The 15,682-nt window shown below is 57.6% G+C and overlaps 3 protein-coding genes across 7 annotated transcripts; 1 reads left to right on the top strand and 2 right to left on the bottom strand.

The window, feature by feature from the left end:
* Positions 1-452: 452 nt before the first annotated feature.
* Positions 453-3,704, bottom strand: POLR3K (RNA polymerase III subunit K). Its single transcript, XM_079719876.1, has 3 exons — positions 3,583-3,704; positions 2,072-2,159; positions 453-646 (listed from the first exon to the last, which is right to left on the bottom strand). Exons 1-3 carry the CDS (start codon positions 3,691-3,693, stop codon positions 519-521), a joined length of 327 nt encoding a protein of 108 aa, XP_079576002.1. The 5' UTR covers positions 3,694-3,704; the 3' UTR covers positions 453-518.
* A 304-nt stretch (positions 3,705-4,008) lies between these two features.
* SNRNP25 (small nuclear ribonucleoprotein U11/U12 subunit 25) lies at positions 4,009-6,785 on the top strand. Of its 2 annotated transcripts, none has more exons than XM_079719600.1 (5): positions 4,009-4,166; positions 4,950-5,108; positions 5,246-5,371; positions 5,987-6,061; positions 6,515-6,785. In XM_079719600.1, the coding sequence occupies exons 1-5, from the start codon at positions 4,125-4,127 to the stop codon at positions 6,536-6,538; spliced, it is 426 nt and encodes a 141-aa protein (XP_079575726.1). In that variant the 5' UTR covers positions 4,009-4,124; the 3' UTR covers positions 6,539-6,785. The 2 variants fall into 2 exon arrangements, with proteins under 2 accessions (XP_079575726.1, XP_079575727.1); XM_079719601.1 differs by having other exon boundaries at positions 4,950-5,040; positions 5,266-5,371.
* A 624-nt stretch (positions 6,786-7,409) lies between these two features.
* RHBDF1 (rhomboid 5 homolog 1) lies at positions 7,410-14,869 on the bottom strand (the record flags this gene model as incomplete). Of its 4 annotated transcripts, XM_079720226.1 has the most annotated exons (18): positions 7,410-8,066; positions 8,270-8,423; positions 8,531-8,631; positions 8,704-8,779; positions 8,998-9,092; positions 9,477-9,540; positions 9,701-9,801; positions 10,882-11,043; positions 11,156-11,230; positions 11,343-11,454; positions 11,555-11,812; positions 12,314-12,471; positions 12,544-12,666; positions 12,740-12,949; positions 13,390-13,603; positions 14,181-14,285; positions 14,553-14,683; positions 14,753-14,869. In XM_079720226.1, 18 exons carry the CDS (start codon positions 14,867-14,869, stop codon positions 7,647-7,649), a joined length of 2,676 nt encoding a protein of 891 aa, XP_079576352.1. In that variant the 3' UTR covers positions 7,410-7,646. The 4 variants fall into 4 exon arrangements, with proteins under 4 accessions (XP_079576352.1, XP_079576353.1, XP_079576350.1 ...); XM_079720227.1 differs by lacking the exon at positions 14,181-14,285; XM_079720224.1 differs by having other exon boundaries at positions 14,553-14,869.
* Positions 14,870-15,682: the final 813 nt, after the last annotated feature.

Here is a 15,682-nt window from a genome sequence, read left to right on the forward strand (position 1 = left end):
AACTAGTTTGGCCCTAAGTATAGCAGTCAGTTTTGGAATCCTGTTTTGGGGTTTGATGTCTACTTCTTCAGGCATTTAAAACACTGAGAAGGTGATATTAGACTTTTAACTTTAATTAAGTTTTCAGAATAAATTTTGATTAAATAATTTTGCAATTAACAGTTAAATACTGAGGGACATCTAGTGTAATAAACTACTAAGTTTTACTTTATTAGTTGTGCAAACAATGTAAATGTTTAAGAGTGTCGGCTGATGGTGAGAGAATGTCAACTGCCCAATAAATGTAAAAGATGCAGAACAGGACCTTAAACAGGATGCACTTAGTTATGGACACTCCTCTCCACACACACAGTCTCCTGGACATTAATGAGTTAATCCACTGACTGGGAGATGGGCTATATTTCCTCAGCCCCTGGCCAGCCACCCTAAAAGGGTTAGCTTTCCACCACACTCGCAGCTGGGAATCCACCCTGGGGAATACGGTAAGCAGGAGCTGACACAGCTGGGCCAGCCTGGCCCTAGTCCCGCCAGCGATGTCCACACTGAGCATTGCAGCACTTGTAGAAGGTGGTCATGGGCTCGTCTGCAGAGCGGGTCTGAAGCTGCATGAAATAGGCACGAGGGTGTTCACATTTGGGACACGGCTCTGGCAATGAGAAAAACAAACAAGTGACCCACGTTTACTTAAAAAAATGATGCTTGTGACCAACACACGTGTTAGAAGTAGGTGTTACGTGAAAGACGGCTCATCTGGAATCCCTTGCCCAGGGTGCCCTGCACCACGATTTAAGGTTACCAAGAGCGTTATCATTCCCACTGCGCTCTCACACTCAGGGAATGAGACCTGTGATCTTGGAAACAGTCCTCCTCTCCCTGGGTCCCTTTTCTTCAACTCTGGCTGAAGACTGGCTAGAAACACCATGTGAAAGGTGACACGGCTGCCGTGTGCATTACAGGGTCCATGCCCTGCAGATTCCCCTAAAAAGTGCGTCTCCACCACCTAGTAATGGACAGGCCCTCTCATCTTCCCAGAGGAAATCCCAACGCACAACCAATCCACTTCCCCTTGAATTTAGGGATCCGTCTCGGCAGAAGTTGTCCAGGCTGTTCTTATCAAGATCTCAACATACATCCCACGCCTTTTCAAAGTGTCCCAAGGCACGTATTTACTTTCACTGAGATTTCAATTTGAGAACCTGGCTTTTGAGGGAAATGCCTTCAAACACTCTCAAACCCCATTTTGGTAAGTAATTCATCTCCTACTGACAAATTCTGCCAGTGCTGGATTTTTAACATAGCAGATCTAGATGTTCCTTGGGGGAAAAAGACAGCAGTGATCATGCGCTAGCTCTTCCTCCTCTCGATAGAGGTAATGTCTAGGGCTCTCCTTCCTTCTTTGGTCACATCTAATCTCTACCAGAAATGAATCAAAACTTGGAATAAATATTTATTTTACTGAATGTTTAGTGCAGTTTAATACTCTGTATCATTAACTTTTTTTTTTTTTTTTTTTTTTTTTTTGCGGTACGCGGGCCTCTCACTCTTGTGGCCTCTCCCGTTGCAGAGCACAGGCTCTGGACACGCAGGCCCAGCGGCCACGGCTCACGGGCCCAGCCGCTCCACGGCATGTGGGATCTTCCTGGACCGGGGCACGAACCAGTGTCCCCTGCATCGGCAGGTGGACTCTCAACCACTGCGCCACCAGAGAAGCCCTCATTAACTTTTAGAAATCTGTATTAGAACAAAATCCTTAAACTGTTTTTTTATTACTCCAATCACACCTGCTAAGTGCCTGCTATATGCCAAACGCTCATTTGTGCTCTCACAATCTATGACTATGGATTAGCCCAGACAAATCAAGGACACCCTGAGACTCTAACTCAGGTCTGAAGGACTCCAAAGCCTGTGCCAATATTGTTTGTGTAACAAATACATTATAAGAGAAGAAAATACTTTCTAGTTTTAGAAGCCCACTTCACACAAGTACATCACAGACTCTGCCGCAGAGTGGCACAGCCAGCAGCCTCATCCTTACCCACAGCTCTGGAACAGAAAAGGTTTTCCCTCTCACCTGCAGTAGAGTCAACATTCTCCCAGGCAGCTGCTCCACCGAGCACATCATCCACTTCTTTCAGCTTTGGATACTTCCGATTTGTTACCTAATAAACAACAGCAGGTCTTCAGACTCTACAAGTAAGTGAACGGTACAAACCTGGGTCACCAAACCATACCCGCCCTCAAGTGTCTCCCCAGCCTTCGCTTCCTTTCTTCAACACAGACTGGAGGAATACTAAATGAAAGCAGAGTTCCTGCTGTCACAGAGCAGGATGCTCCGTCAGAATTTAGAGGATCCGCGATTGGGATGTCCCCAAAAGTGAGAAGATCTCTGCAAGGACTGGATGAAGCAGCAGAGCAGGAGGAAAAAAATGGCTTAGGTGTGACCCTCTTCTTTTCCCACACCTCTAAGATACTTGGTAATCCAAGATAAGAGAACCAAATACAAGTGAAGCCAAAAAGGAGTCCAGTCACTCTCCCCAGGCAGAGAGTTTTCTGTTTTCCAAGTTTTACCAGACGTCCTTGAAATGTCACCCTTTGCATAGTTTCAGACTCTAAACTCCCACAACACAGCTACACGGTGGAATAGTATACAAACATTAAGAATGAGGTAGTACCGGGGCTTCCCTGGTGGCGCAGTGGTTGAGAATCTGCCTGCCAGTGCAGGGGACACGGGTTCGAGCCCTGGTCTGGGAAGATCCCACATGCCGCAGAGCGACTGGGCCCGTGAGCCACAACTACTGAGCCTGCGCGTCTGGAGCCCGTGCTCCGCAACAGGAGAGGCCGCGACAGTGAGAGGCCCGCGCAGTGCGATGAAGAGTGGCCCCCGCTCACCGCAACTAGAGAAAGCCCTCGCACAGAAACGAAGACCCAACGCAGCCAAATAAATAAATAAAATAAATTTAAACTGTCTACTCATTTACTAACTTAAATTAAAGTGAATTCATTAAAAAAAAAAAAAAAGAATGAGGTAGTACCAACGTGCTCTACTTCTAAAAATTAAAGGTGTTCTAAAATGGAAAGATGCATTACCGAGGGAGAGTAACAAGTTATAATAAAGTGTGCATCACTCACGTAATGAACATCCAAAACATTCCAGTTGTTCAGACTAGAACATAAGAGGGAACAAAACTGAAAAATCCCTGCCCTCCTACAGCTTATGCCCTAGTATTAATAAACAAAGCGCATAAGTAAATTGCAAGGCGTATTGGAAGGCAAATGAGTCTTACGGAAAAAATAAAATTAGAGGAAGGAGCATAAAATTTAGAAAGAGGCTGCAATTTTAAATAATCCTTTAAGCAAAGACACGAGCAACGACTGACATGGGTACCTAGGGAGAAGAGGGACCCGGGCGGATAAGTCGTGCACAGGCTACAGGAGTAGTGCCCGTGCTGGGCGGGAGCGCCTCGGAGAGGCTGGCGTTGCGGGCAGAGGGCCCGCTGGACGCGAAATCCGAGCAGAGGATGGGAGGGGAAGGTTAGGGTCGGCCTCCGCGCTGTGCGCGCCGCGCGGCCGGCCGGGGCCCACCTTGCGGGTGACGTTGTGCACGTAGGGGCAGGTGTTGCAGGCGAAGCGGTGGCAGCGCTGCCCCTCCTCCACAATCAGCCCGTTCCCGCAGCCCGGGCAGAAAAGCAGCATCGCGGCGACTAACCCGGGTCTCCCGGCAGCTCTCGCGGCCGTTCGGCGCCGGCGCTCCGACGCTCCGATGCTCCGAACTCCCATTGGTCCCGATAGCCTCCCCGCCCCAACCGGCCCACCAATAGTCACGCCGACTTCGCGCTCCCAGGGAGCACTGCGGCTGGCCGGCTCCCAGTAACTCACTTCTCATTGGTCCTCAAGGTAGCCCCGCCCCTCAACGCCCCGAAGGAGAGGCTGCGGTAGCGGTCCCTGCGCATGCGCACCGCACCACGGTCGCGCGGAGCGGCCGTGCGGGCGGAGCCCGCGGGAGGCTAGGCAGCCTGGAGGAGGCGGGCGCAGCGGCGCGGCGGGAGCCGCAGGAGGACGAGGAGGACGAGGAGGAGGCGCTGCCGCACTCCGAGGCGGTGGACGTGTTCCAGGAGGGTCTGGCCATGGTGGTACAGGACCCGCTGCTCTGCGACCTTCCGATCCAGGTGCGCGCGGGCCGGGGGCCGTCGGGGCGCGGACGGACCCCGGAATGTCGATGGGGGCTGCGGCCAGAGGCCTTGGGAAGGCGTCTCCGGGCGTAAACGAGGGTCTAGGCTCCGGCCCGGTCTGGGGGCGAGTGGGGCTCTGGCCTCTGGCGCGGAATTTAAAGGGGCGCCAAAACCCCCCACTAGTTAACACACATAACTTTTCAACAGTGTTTTTAAAACTCGAAGTTGGTTTACAAAAGCTTACGGCAAACAAAATATCATTTTGAAATAAAAGATCACTGTTACCAGTTTTTCCTTTCTCCTCAATCTTCAGTGAGTTTTGGCACTGTCCTGTTTTAAAATCCTTGTTATTTTGCCCATTGTGGAATTTTTAAATTAACTTCTGTTGTGTTAACGGTTGTATTGACATGTTTATCTTTTACCGTTTTTTGGTGCCCCAGCCTTGCCTGAGGCCCTGGATCCTGATGATCAGGGGCTCTGAGGCCGGACGGTGGGGCCCAGTCCAGTGTTCCTCCTCCCACCCAGCACCTGGCCTGGAGGAGCCAGGGGCTGTTCCTCAAGGCGATTCATTCTCCTTGCCCGTTTCTCCCGAGCGTCTATCCACTTCATAGAAAACGTGGATAAGACATGAGATTAAAGTGCTGAAAAACCGGGAAATCCTAACATATATGCAAGAACCTCCCAAAAATGTGGCACCACTTTTTGAAGACTATCGGCTGTTTTTGTTTGTTGTTTGAGGTGGTGAAGAGAGCTCCCACCTCCAGCCTTGGTCTTTTCCAGGTTACTTTGGAAGAGGTCAATTCCCAAATAGCACTAGAATACGGCCAAGCAATGACAGTCCGAGTGTGCAAGATGGATGGAGAAGTTATGCGTAAGTGCTGCCCTCCCCCTCAGGCCGTGCAGTCTGAACCTTCACGGGAGAAGATGTTAGCAGGGCTGGTGAGTGGAAACTCAGGGCCGTGCCCAGGGGTGTTGGGGCAGCCACAAGCTCCCCCTGCCCTGCCTTGAGCCTCAGGAAGAAGCTTCTGGGTTCCTCTCCTGCCATCTGAGGCTGTGGCTGTGGATTCCCACCACAGATCTTCTCCCATTTGTGCAGCTGTGGTTGTAGTCCAGAATGCCACAGTCCTGGACCTGAAGAAGGCCATCCAGAGATACGTGCAGCTCAGGCAGGAGCGCGAAGGGGGCATTCAGCACATCAGCTGGTGAGTGCAGCCACAGCTCCTCCTTGCAGCCCTTCCTAGGAGCTGGACTTCACAGGAACACTTGCTGGACATGAGCCTTTTCATCACCTGGGCTCTGCCCCAGAGTGCGGCCTGGAGCAACGAGCTCCCTGTCCCGAGCCTCGGCCAGGGCAGGTGCTTCTGTGCCGCGAGCCCTGCCTCAGCTGCTCTTCACTGACATCACCCCACCCAGGCAGCTGGGTATCTTCACGTGAGGACACCTTAGGGCACTTGCGGTGTGCCCGGAGGTGGTTTCCCTGGTTACAGATGGTGCAGCTGCCAGCTCCTCGCCTGGGTGCTCTCAGCTCTCAGTCTCCTTCTGGATCAAGTGTCCCGTTAACTGTGTCTTGGTACAGCCACCCGTTTCATTAGCAACGTGGGTTTGGCCCCCAGCCACCCCATGGATCCCTTTGAGAGCAGTGCGTCCTTGAACCTGCCTCAGGCCTGGTACACACAAAGTACAGGGAAGGAGCCCAAGGAGGAGGCTGGCGGCCTCAGGCCCCGCAGAGCTGAGCGCCTTGAGCCCTCCGCATGCACAGCTGCATCCCAGCTGCCCTGCTCACCCTGCTCGTGGTTGACTGAATTCCCACCTTGCAGGTCCTATGTGTGGAGGACGTACCACCTGACCTCTGCAGGAGAGAAGCTCGCAGAGGACCAGAGGAAGCTCCGAGAGTAAGTTCAGGCTACGCCTTGAGCTGCAGGGAAGTATCTGGTCTGTGGCCCTCTGATTCCCCATGCCCTCCCATAGGGCTGGGGTCCTCTCCAGAGGCTTGTAAGGGAAGGAGGGATCTTAAATCAGTTCCTGGGGAATGTGTGAGACCACGAGAGTCCCTGTTCGGACTGAGGCCCTCCTGCAAGGAGCTCCCTGGAGGCCTCCCTGCCAGGAGGACGGGAGACAGAGGAGCAGTGGAAGGGGCCCTGCGGCTTCTCACCAGCAGCGGTTCAGGGCTGCACAGAGCCAGGAGGAGAGAATTAAGAGTGTGCATGGCCCTTGCCACCTCCTCACCTTCCCGGACACCATGCTCTTCCCACCTGGTCTCTGTTATCCCTCACAAGCCTCAGGTGAGGAGTCACAGCTGTGCCCTTCTGTAGATCGGACACTCTGTGCCTTTCCTTCTCTTTCAGTTATGGTATCCGGAATCGGGATGAGGTGTCCTTCATCAAAAAGCTGAGACAAAAATGAATCTCCAGACATGGAAAACCCTCTGTGCTGGTGGCCGAGCTCTTCCCCGGGAGGAGGAAGCCTTGGCCACTGTGCCCTTTTCCCAGAAGAGTGCTGAGATAGCCTCACCCCAGCTGGACCCACCTGGACTCTCAACGTGAACCCCGATCCCATGGCGGATCCCACAGGCTGTGGGCCTGGCCCTGTATACAGAATAAACCTATTTGTTTCTGAGTCTGGAAAGTCAAGCCACTGTACGGGGGCAGGCGGGACTGGCACTGCCCCTCACAGTGAGGCGGTGAGGGCAGAGAACGTGCAGGCACATCACATGGTCTGAATGCTGCACCTGAGCCCTTGGCCGCCCCATTCCCCAAGCCATACACACCTGTCCCTGTAATCTCTGCAGCGAGGAGGAGGTGAAAGCTGAGCGGCTGGCTCTCTGTTTCTGCTTGTGGGGAAACAAAGGCCTGTGTCTGAGCCCAGCCATGGACAGGGCCTCCAGCTTCAGCCTAAGGGCTCACCTACAGCAGTGCCTTCACCAGCTCCTGGAAAGGGTGGTGGCCCGGGGCTGGAATTGGAGCTGCCAGCTGGGCAGGGAGGGCTGGGGTGGGGTGCCTCTCAGTGTGGGTAGGGAAGTGTGACTGTGCATTCATAGGTCCTTGTCCCTTTGTCGCCTACCGGTCCTTCTATAGAACGGGGACAGGGTGTGTGCACTTGGCTGAGGACTTCCCTGGGAGGTGTATGTGGACACTGAGTACCCTGTTCTGGGGACTTGTGAGTGGGAGGCCTGGGCACTGAAGGACCTCCCTCCACAGCCCCAGCCAGAACCCAGAAAGGAGGAGGCAGCTCTGGTCAAGTTAGTGGCAGCTAAAACGCTCCCGGTCCATTTATTGGCCACGTGAGGTGGTCGTCGAGAGGCTAGTTAGAAGGTAATCTCGGGAACTACTGTGATAAATGCCCGGAAGTACGAGGGGTTCAACAGCAGTGAACACGGCACAAGGGGTCTGTGCAAGGGGAGCAGGGCTCGCAGGCGGAGTCCCGAGCCTCAGGCCTGGCCCCGGCGCACAGGGCACACGGCCCCAGCACCCCACCAGCTCAGTGGAGCTGAGCGTCCAGCTCGTACTTCTCACAGAACTTGTCAGTGAAGGGGATGCAGGTGAGGAACTCGCACCACTCACAGCGCACGGGGTAGAAGTAGAAGAGGACCACCAGGCCAGCCAGGAGGCCCAGGAAGACCACCTGGAAGATGATGATCTGGCAGCGCTTGCGGTACAGGTCAAACTTGCCAAAGCTGATGTAGGGCAAGAAGGCAAAGGAGAGGAAGAGGCCGCTGACGAAGCCCGAGATGTGGGCGAAGTTGTCAATCCAGGGCAGCAGCCCGAAGGTGAACAGGAAGAGCACCACGGCCAGCAGCTTGAAGAAGGCGCGCCAGGGCCGCGCCAGGACCTGCCAGCTCTGGAAGAGCTCCACGAAGAGGCAGGCCAGGATGCCGAACTGCGAGCCGGCGGGGCCCACCTGGGGGCGTGCGGGTGCCTGTGAGCTGGTGGGCCTGAGCAGGCCGCCCCGTCCCACCTCCCTCCGCCCAGAGTGTATCGGGACAGGAGCCAAGTGGAGCTGCTCCCAGGCGGGGCACTGTAGGAACCCGACTCTGTGGTGGAACCAGTTCCTGCTGGGCAGCAGGTGCACGGAGGAGGGCCCCACCCTGGGGGCAGCCTTACCTCTGCCCGGTATGGCAGGAAAATGGCACTGGCCAGGTTACCAGTGACGCCACTCAGCAGGTAGATGATGGCTATGCGGTGCCAGCCCGCCAGCTTTTCCAGGTCCCGCAGGACAGTCATCTGGAAGCAGACAGACACCAGGCAGTGCAGGATCCTGTGGGGAAGGGGGACATTCAGCGGGGAAGGCTCACCAGCTACTCCTGGGGTCCCTGGGACCACCCACTCCACCCAACCCGGCTCAGCCCACATGGTGTCACTTGCCCAGCGTGCAAGAACAGGGACAGCCACAGGCGGTAGAACTGGTCGGGCACCTCGGGGTTGAGGAAGGGCAAGAGCCCACACACGTCGTCCATGCAGTGCACCTGTGCAGGGAGGCCTGTCAGCACCCGCCGTGGCTGCGGGGACGGGGAGGGACCCTCACCCCGGAAGCCTACCTGAGAGCAGAGTGTGGCCTCCTCGTGGAAGTAGCCCCTCATGAAGTCACAGTACTCCCGGGAGGTGATCTCACACCTGGAAGGTCAGGCCAGGGTTGGGAGGCCTTCCAGGCCCAGGTTTCGGCCCCACTTGCCCACCTTTGTTGGCCCTGGATAGGTCCAGCCCCTTCCTCACCCCACGCCCCTTAGTATCTTGAGTTATTTTGGGACTGGGGAGGGGAGGAGGGCACAGCACCAGGGCAACACTTTGTGCCCAGAACCAGCCGCACATGCCCACACAGGCAGCAGCCCTACCTGCCCTTGGTGCCAATGCAGCAGGGCCGGCCCGTGATGACACAGTCCATGTGCGGGTGGTTGGTGTGGTTCCCGGCGCTGTTTTTGGTGCAGATCTGTGTCACAAACGGGGGTGAGTTGGGTCAGGGTCTCCCCTAACCTTGGGCCCCACGCTATGCTTGCTTGGGGCAAAGATGGACAGGCTCCTAGGGTGGGAAATAGGCTTCCCTTGACTTCAAGCAGGTACTACACCCTAAGCCTCAGTTTGACCATCTGTCAAATTGGAATATGTCATTTGACCTCCCAAGGCTCCACGTGGTTCTGCTCAGAGAGGTAGGCTGTGGTGGATGGACAGGCTGGCTAACAGCCATGGCAAAGCATCTGGAAGCACAGGGTGGTCCCCCAATGGGGACCTCTGTGGCATCACTGATGGATGAGGTGTGGATTCCTCCCCCACACGATAAGGGTGACTCCCAAACAACCCCTCCACCCCGGCTCACCGGCCACTTGGTGATGTCATCTGGCCACTCATGGGGGTCCTCGGAGGAAGGCTCATCACACACCCTGCACGAGCCCAGGATGTGGTCAGTCCTTGCTTTGTGCCCTTGGCTTAGCCCCCTCCTGCCCGACTGGACAACAAGGAGAGCTATTATACCTCTCTCCACCCGCACGCCCAAGGGAGACGTGGACAAAGGAAGGTAAGGGAGGGGCCAGCAGGACTGACCTGGGGTCCTGGTGGCAGACAGAGCCAAACTGCCTCTTGTGGCCAGCAAGGTCTGGGGCGCTGGGATGGAAGGGCCACTTCACCCACACTGCCAGCGTGGACTGTGGGAGGACACGGGCTCAGCCCTGGTCAGAGCCCACGTCCCGGTACAGTTCCCAGATGGCAGGAATCAGAAGCACTGATTCTGAGCTCCCCCCTCTGGCTCTATACCCCCACCGCTCTGAACTTACACTCTGGAAATTGCTCGCATGTTGGGAGATGGTTATAAGGAATTCAACAGCATAGTTCCTATTAGCTTAAAAATAGAAACCACCAGTGTCCAAAATCAGAGAACTGGTACAAACTACAGCACCTCCAAATAAGATGATAAAAACGTGGATAAAGTTTTTAAAATTCAGGGACTTCCCTGGTGGTCCAGTGGTAATGAATCTGCCTTCCAATGCAGGGGATACGGGTTCGATCCCTGGTCGGGGAACTGGGATCCCACATGCCGCAGGGCAACTGAGCCCTCGCGCCACAACTACTGAGCTCGTGCTCCTCAATGAGAGAGCCCGCGTGCCACAAACTACAGAGCCCATGCACTCTGGAGACCGCGCACCACAACTGGAGAAAAGAAAAAACCCACATGCCACAACTAGAGAGAAGCCCACTCGCTGCAACAAAGATCCCGCCTGCCGCAAATAAGACCCGATGCAGCCAAATAAATAAGTATTCAAAAAAAATATTTTTTAATTTAGTGGGAAAAGGCAATACCATTTATAGAAACTTAAGACACGTGCATAAAAACAAGATGGACACGTGTGGGAAGAGCACACCCAAATTAAGGACACATGCATAATTCCCTGGCAGTCCAGTGGTTAGGACTTGGCGTTTTCAATGCCGGGCCTGGGTTCGATCCCTGGTCGGGGAACTAGGATCCCGCAAGCCTTGCAGCGCGGTCATACAAAAAAAAAAAAAAAAAAATTAAGGACACAGGGTCTACAGGATGAGCAGCATGAGATGGAGGAGGTGCGGGATAAAAAGGAAAGAATGTGATGCAAGGGGCCTGGCACAGACGGATGGCATAATGTGCTGGGAACTAGGGGTTTAGGATAACCAACTGGCTCTATCTGAAGTCCCAAGGTAACCCCAAACACAAGGTGCAGACAAGGGTGCGAGCTGAGCTGCGGGCGGGCACTCACCGAGCACTCCTCTTCCGAGGTCTGCACGCAGCCAGACCGGTCGTTGCGCACACAGCAGGCCGAGTGCTTCTCACGCTCGCGCGCAGCGTGGATGAAACTATGCACCTGCGGATCCTGGCGCATGCAGGGCGAGAACTTGGCACCCAGGTGAATGAGAGCCTCCTGCGGGGAAGAGGATGTGCAGCTGCGGCCGGGCCCTCGGGCAGCCCAGGGGCCCCGCCCCCGCCAGGACCCGCCCTCACCAAGACCCGCCCCCGCCAGGACCCGCCCTCACCGAGCTGGGCCCGATCCAGAAGTTCTCCTGCTGAACGTACTTGACATTCTCATAGACCCCTCGGTTGCGCAGCACCTGGGAGGTTGGGGAGAAAGATCAGACGGAGCTCAGCCGAGCCCTCTCCTCCCAGAATGGGTGGGAGGGAGCCCAGAGCCCAGGGCTCGCCAGGGAGGGCGCCCAGGCTCACCGAGTCTACGGTCTCGTGCTGTGAGAAGCCTACGGGCGCCACGCCATAGATGCACACGGCTAGAATGGTGACGAGCGAGTGCACGAAGGTGAGCCAGTAGGTGAAGAAGGGCCTGCGGGGCAAAGCGTCAGCAGAGGCGGCATCCCCAACCCGGAGCCCCCACGCCCACCTGGAGCCTTGCCTTCCCGAAGCCGCATCCCCTCCACGCCTACCTGTGGTCGTCCATGTCCTCAATCTGGCGTTTGACATAGCTGTCGATTCGCTTGCGGTAAGTGCGGTTGGTTAGCCGGCCCACCATGCCCAGCCCATACGGCCGCTTCTCCCTGGCGAAGAACTTGCGCACCGGCATCGCGATGCGCTGGCCCCGCCGCTGACCCGCGGCGCTCACCACCTCCTGCCGCAGCCGCACCTTGGGCTGCGGGGCCGCTGCACCGCCCTCCTTCTGCTTGCGCCAGCCACGTTCCAGGGGCCTGGGGGAAGGGGTGCCGTCACTCCCAGCCCCAGACCTCCCACCTGCCGCAGTCCATCCCCGGCGGGACACAGGCGACACTCCGTGTCTGTCTTGCTCCCAACTAGCGGTGAAGACACTGTGTGACAGGCTGATGTCAGCCCACACCTTACCAGTAAAAGCGTGATCCCCAGCCGCTCCTGGCATGGCAGGGAGGTGGGTTCGGACCTACCTGAGGGTCCCTGGCTAATCTGCGAGTGTTAACTACGTCACCTCCTCCTTCCCCCGAGATTCTCTCCAGCCTGTGGGCTCTGGGACTGAGATCCTCTTCCAGGTGTGGGCAGCCCAGACTCGAATGGTGCCCACCCCTGGGTCCCCCAAACACAGTTGCCAAGCTGGTCTCCCAGTCCACAAGATGACCCCCTCCCGGGGCCCTCTAGGGTCGTGCCTTTGGGGCCAGCTGCTCCTGAGAGCCGCAGGACCTGCCCCCCGGCCCCCTCGGAGCCCGCCAGGAGGCACTCACAACATCAGGTGGCTGCGCTCCAGCTCGCTGCGGTCCAGGGCCCCACCCGTGAGGTCCGCCTGCTCTGGGGCTCTCTCCCAGTCCTTAAGCGCTGCCTCCGATGGGGACTCGAACACCTCATCTGGGTATGTGGACAGCTCCTCGTGGAGGACACCTTCCTGAGCAAACACGCGTGGTCAGTGTGGGAAGCATAGGCACAGGGGTCATGGGTGATGGTGCCAGGCTCTTACCCGGGCAAAGAAGGATGTGTCCAGCTCGTCGGGGAAGTCAGCCGTGTCCTCCTCCAGGAAGCTGGCAGGAGTGAAGCTTCGGCGCTGGACCCGGCGCAGTGTGCCATCCCTAACCGAGCGGCCCTGCCAGCGAGGGGGTGAGGACGCAGCGTGGTACTGGCTCAGCCCCCGCCCCCACCCCGGCCCCTGCACCCACCTTCACCAGCGCAGCGGCTGCCCGGAAGCTCATCTTGGCCACCGACTCGCGCTTGCGCCGCCGCGGGAGCCGGTTGAAACCCGAACGGGAGCTGGAGAAGGAGCAGAGGGAGGCGGCACCCGGCGTGACCGGCGTGTGCGGGGCACTCAGGCCGTCGGCGGCATCATCCGCCAAGCGGAAGGCCCGGCCCCGGGCCAGGGGGTCTATGATCTGGAGGAGGGGAGGAGATGCAGGAGTCGGGGGCTGGGTCATCGCCAAGGGGGCTCCTTCCCCACCCCAGACCCTGCCGTGGAGAACACAGCTGCTGCTCATCCCACTCCCCAGAGGCTCCCTGGACAGCTGAGTGGGTACCACCCCACCCCACTGCACCAGAGGGGTCCCGTTCTCCGCCTGTATTTCCTTTACGCTGCTGTTCATCCTGGGATGCTCTCCCACCCAGAGGCTGGCCTGTGGTACAATCCCAGGACCCTGTCCTCTCCCCCAAGCCCCCCTTCCCAGAGAGTATCTTAGGTGCCTTTAGGGGACCATCCAACCACCCGCCCAGACCGTGAGCTCCAAGCAACCTCTGTGCTTAGACTGGCTGTGGCCCCAGCCCCTGCTCAGGGCAGCAGAGTGAGGGAACTGTGGGACGCAGCAGCGGGAGGGCATACCTTCTGCATGCCCAGCTGGCATGGCCCCACGTACAGAGGAGGGGGCGTCTCAGTGCTGGTCAGCGACACGTTGTCCTGGCTGGGCAGGTCTAGCTCCCGGATGACCTGGGGCTTCAGCTTCCCGTAGCGCTGGCTGCAGTGACGGATGCTCTTGCGCTGCCACTTCTGGGTGCTGTCACTGTCCTTGCTCACTCCAAACCAGTCAGCAGTGCCCCTGCCAGGGGAGGGACTCAGCAAGGGGAGGCCAGCTGTCCCCTCTCCCCAGCAGGGGCCTCAGAGGCACTCCACCTGGGCAGCATGCCCGCCCCAGGCCTCCGGACACTCCAGGGTCTGGGGTCCAGGTGGGCTGGGTCTGATTAAGAGGATAAGTGGGTTTCGGCCCTGGCCACTCTCTAAACAATTAGCCAGCTCCAAACTGCCACCAGCACCAGAGATGGCAGGCCTTGATGAAACAGGTGAGTATTTCACACAGGCCCTCACTCCATCCCTGAGACGGGCATTTGTGGGGAGACACTGAATCTGGAGACAGAGGTCAGAGTTCAGCCCTTAGCTCAACCAGAGGAAGCGTGGCCCTGGGCAGCAGCTTGACCTTGGACACCACAGAAGTCAGGCAGGGGGCGCCACACACCCAGGCAGGCTGCCCACAGTCCTTGGACATGCAAGCAAAAACACTGCCAGCACCTGCCGTCAGGAGCCCCCGGGGAACACCAACCACGCTGGCAGCTCCCGAGAGGTCACAAGCCATGCACACACCAGCTGACGCCAACACACTCATGCCCTGCCCAAGGTACCTGAGCAGGGACCGAGAGAGAGACGAGCGCTGTGTGAGGGCCCTGCGGGCAGCAGGGGCGCCCAACAGGGGCAGAGTGTGGACACGCCCAAAGCGCACCTGTCGGCTGTTCGGGGGGGGACCAGAGCATTGGGTGGGGGGGTGGGGAGAGAGAGAGGAGAGAGCAAGTGCTGGGGGGGAGCAGAGAAAGGCAGTAGGTGACAGCAGTCAGTCCCCAGAGCAGGAGGAGGACAGGGTGATGAGGGGACGGGATGGAGAAGAAAGCCCTTGCCCCACTTCCAGCCCCAGTGCCCGAAGGGGACCCTGTATGCCTGCTTCTGTCCCACCGGCCCAGCCCCCAACCCGCCGCGGAGCAGCCGGGACAGCGAAGTACCTGCGGATGGTCTGTGTGATGGACATCTGGCGCTGCAGCCCCGGCCGCCGGGGCTCCTGGTGGGGTGAGGGGACGCGGGTGGGCTCGGCCGGCATGCTCACACTCCGCAGGAACGCCTGGCGTCTCAGGGGCTGGGCAACAGGGACCCAATGAGGCGGCTGGATGGGCTGGACCTGCAGCCCCCGCTGGCCAGGGCCTACCTGCAGGAAGCTGGACTCCTCTGCTGCCGGGGGCACCATGGCCGGGATATCCAGCTTCAGCCACGGCGGCTTCTTGCGCTGCAGGCTGCTGGTGCTGTCCCTACGGGCCTCACCCATGGTTCCAGGCAGAGCTAGGGGGGCCTAGGGGGCGTGGTGTGTTATTCAATAACAGCGCTGACAGGCACTTCCCTGGCAGCCCAGTGGTTAGGACTCCACACTTTCACTGCCGGGGGCTCAGGTTCAATCCCTGGTCGGGGAACTAAGATGCTGCAAGCTGCATGGCGCAGCCAAAAAACAGCACTGGCAGATCTCTGAGGGTTCATGGGGCCCAGACCCAGGAGGAGGGAGAAGCAGGGATAGCCCAACAGGCGTGGGCACGGCTCCACTGCCAGAGTCCCAGCACGGGCTCAGCACCCACACACTTGGTTCCTGCCTCTGTTGTCCCAAAAGACACGGCTAGGCACACACTAGGTCCTCAGATGACATGCATTCATGTGATGAATAGCTAAGGAGCTACTATGAGCCACTCCTAGGTGCTTGGGACATGTTGGTGGAGAAGCAGGGAAACCGAAAGACAAAATCCCTGCACTCCTCAAGCTTAGAGTCCAGACAAACAATAAGCTTACACGTAGATACACTGTGCTAAAGGCTACAACATGTGACAGGGATAAAACAGCACATTAGGACTTCCCTGGTGGCGCAGTGGTTAAGAATCCGCCTGCCAATGCAGGGGACATGGGTTCGATCCCTGGTCCAGGAAGATCCCACATGCCGCAGAGCAACTAAGCCCGTGCGCCACAACTACTGAGCCTGCGTGCCACAACAACGGAAGCCCGCACACCTACAGCCCATGCTCCGCAATGAGAGAAGCCACCGCAATGAGAGGCCCGCGCACAACGAAGAGTAGCCCCCGCTCGCTGCAACCAGAGA

The sequence above is a fragment of the Hyperoodon ampullatus genome (assembly GCF_949752795.1).
Source record: "Hyperoodon ampullatus genome assembly, chromosome: 14".
NCBI classification, from domain to species: Eukaryota; Metazoa; Chordata; class Mammalia; order Artiodactyla; family Ziphiidae; genus Hyperoodon; species Hyperoodon ampullatus.

Bases quoted from the DNA above. Each gene is read 5' to 3' on its own strand.
- POLR3K (XM_079719876.1), bottom strand. From the start codon at position 3,693: ATGCTGCTTTTCTGCCCGGGCTGCGGGAACGGGCTGATTGTGGAGGAG. The intron at 2,160-3,582 runs GTGGGCCCCGGC...GTTGTTTATTAG, and splicing joins TGCACAACGTCACCCGCAAG to GTAACAAATCGGAAGTATCC. The intron at 647-2,071 runs GTGAGAGGGAAA...TCTCATTGCCAG, and splicing joins GAATGTTGACTCTACTGCAG to AGCCGTGTCCCAAATGTGAA.
- SNRNP25 (XM_079719600.1), top strand. From the start codon at position 4,125: ATGGTGGTACAGGACCCGCTGCTCTGCGACCTTCCGATCCAG. The intron at 4,167-4,949 runs GTGCGCGCGGGC...GGTCTTTTCCAG, and splicing joins TCTGCGACCTTCCGATCCAG to GTTACTTTGGAAGAGGTCAA. The intron at 6,062-6,514 runs GTAAGTTCAGGC...CTTCTCTTTCAG, and splicing joins GACCAGAGGAAGCTCCGAGA to TTATGGTATCCGGAATCGGG.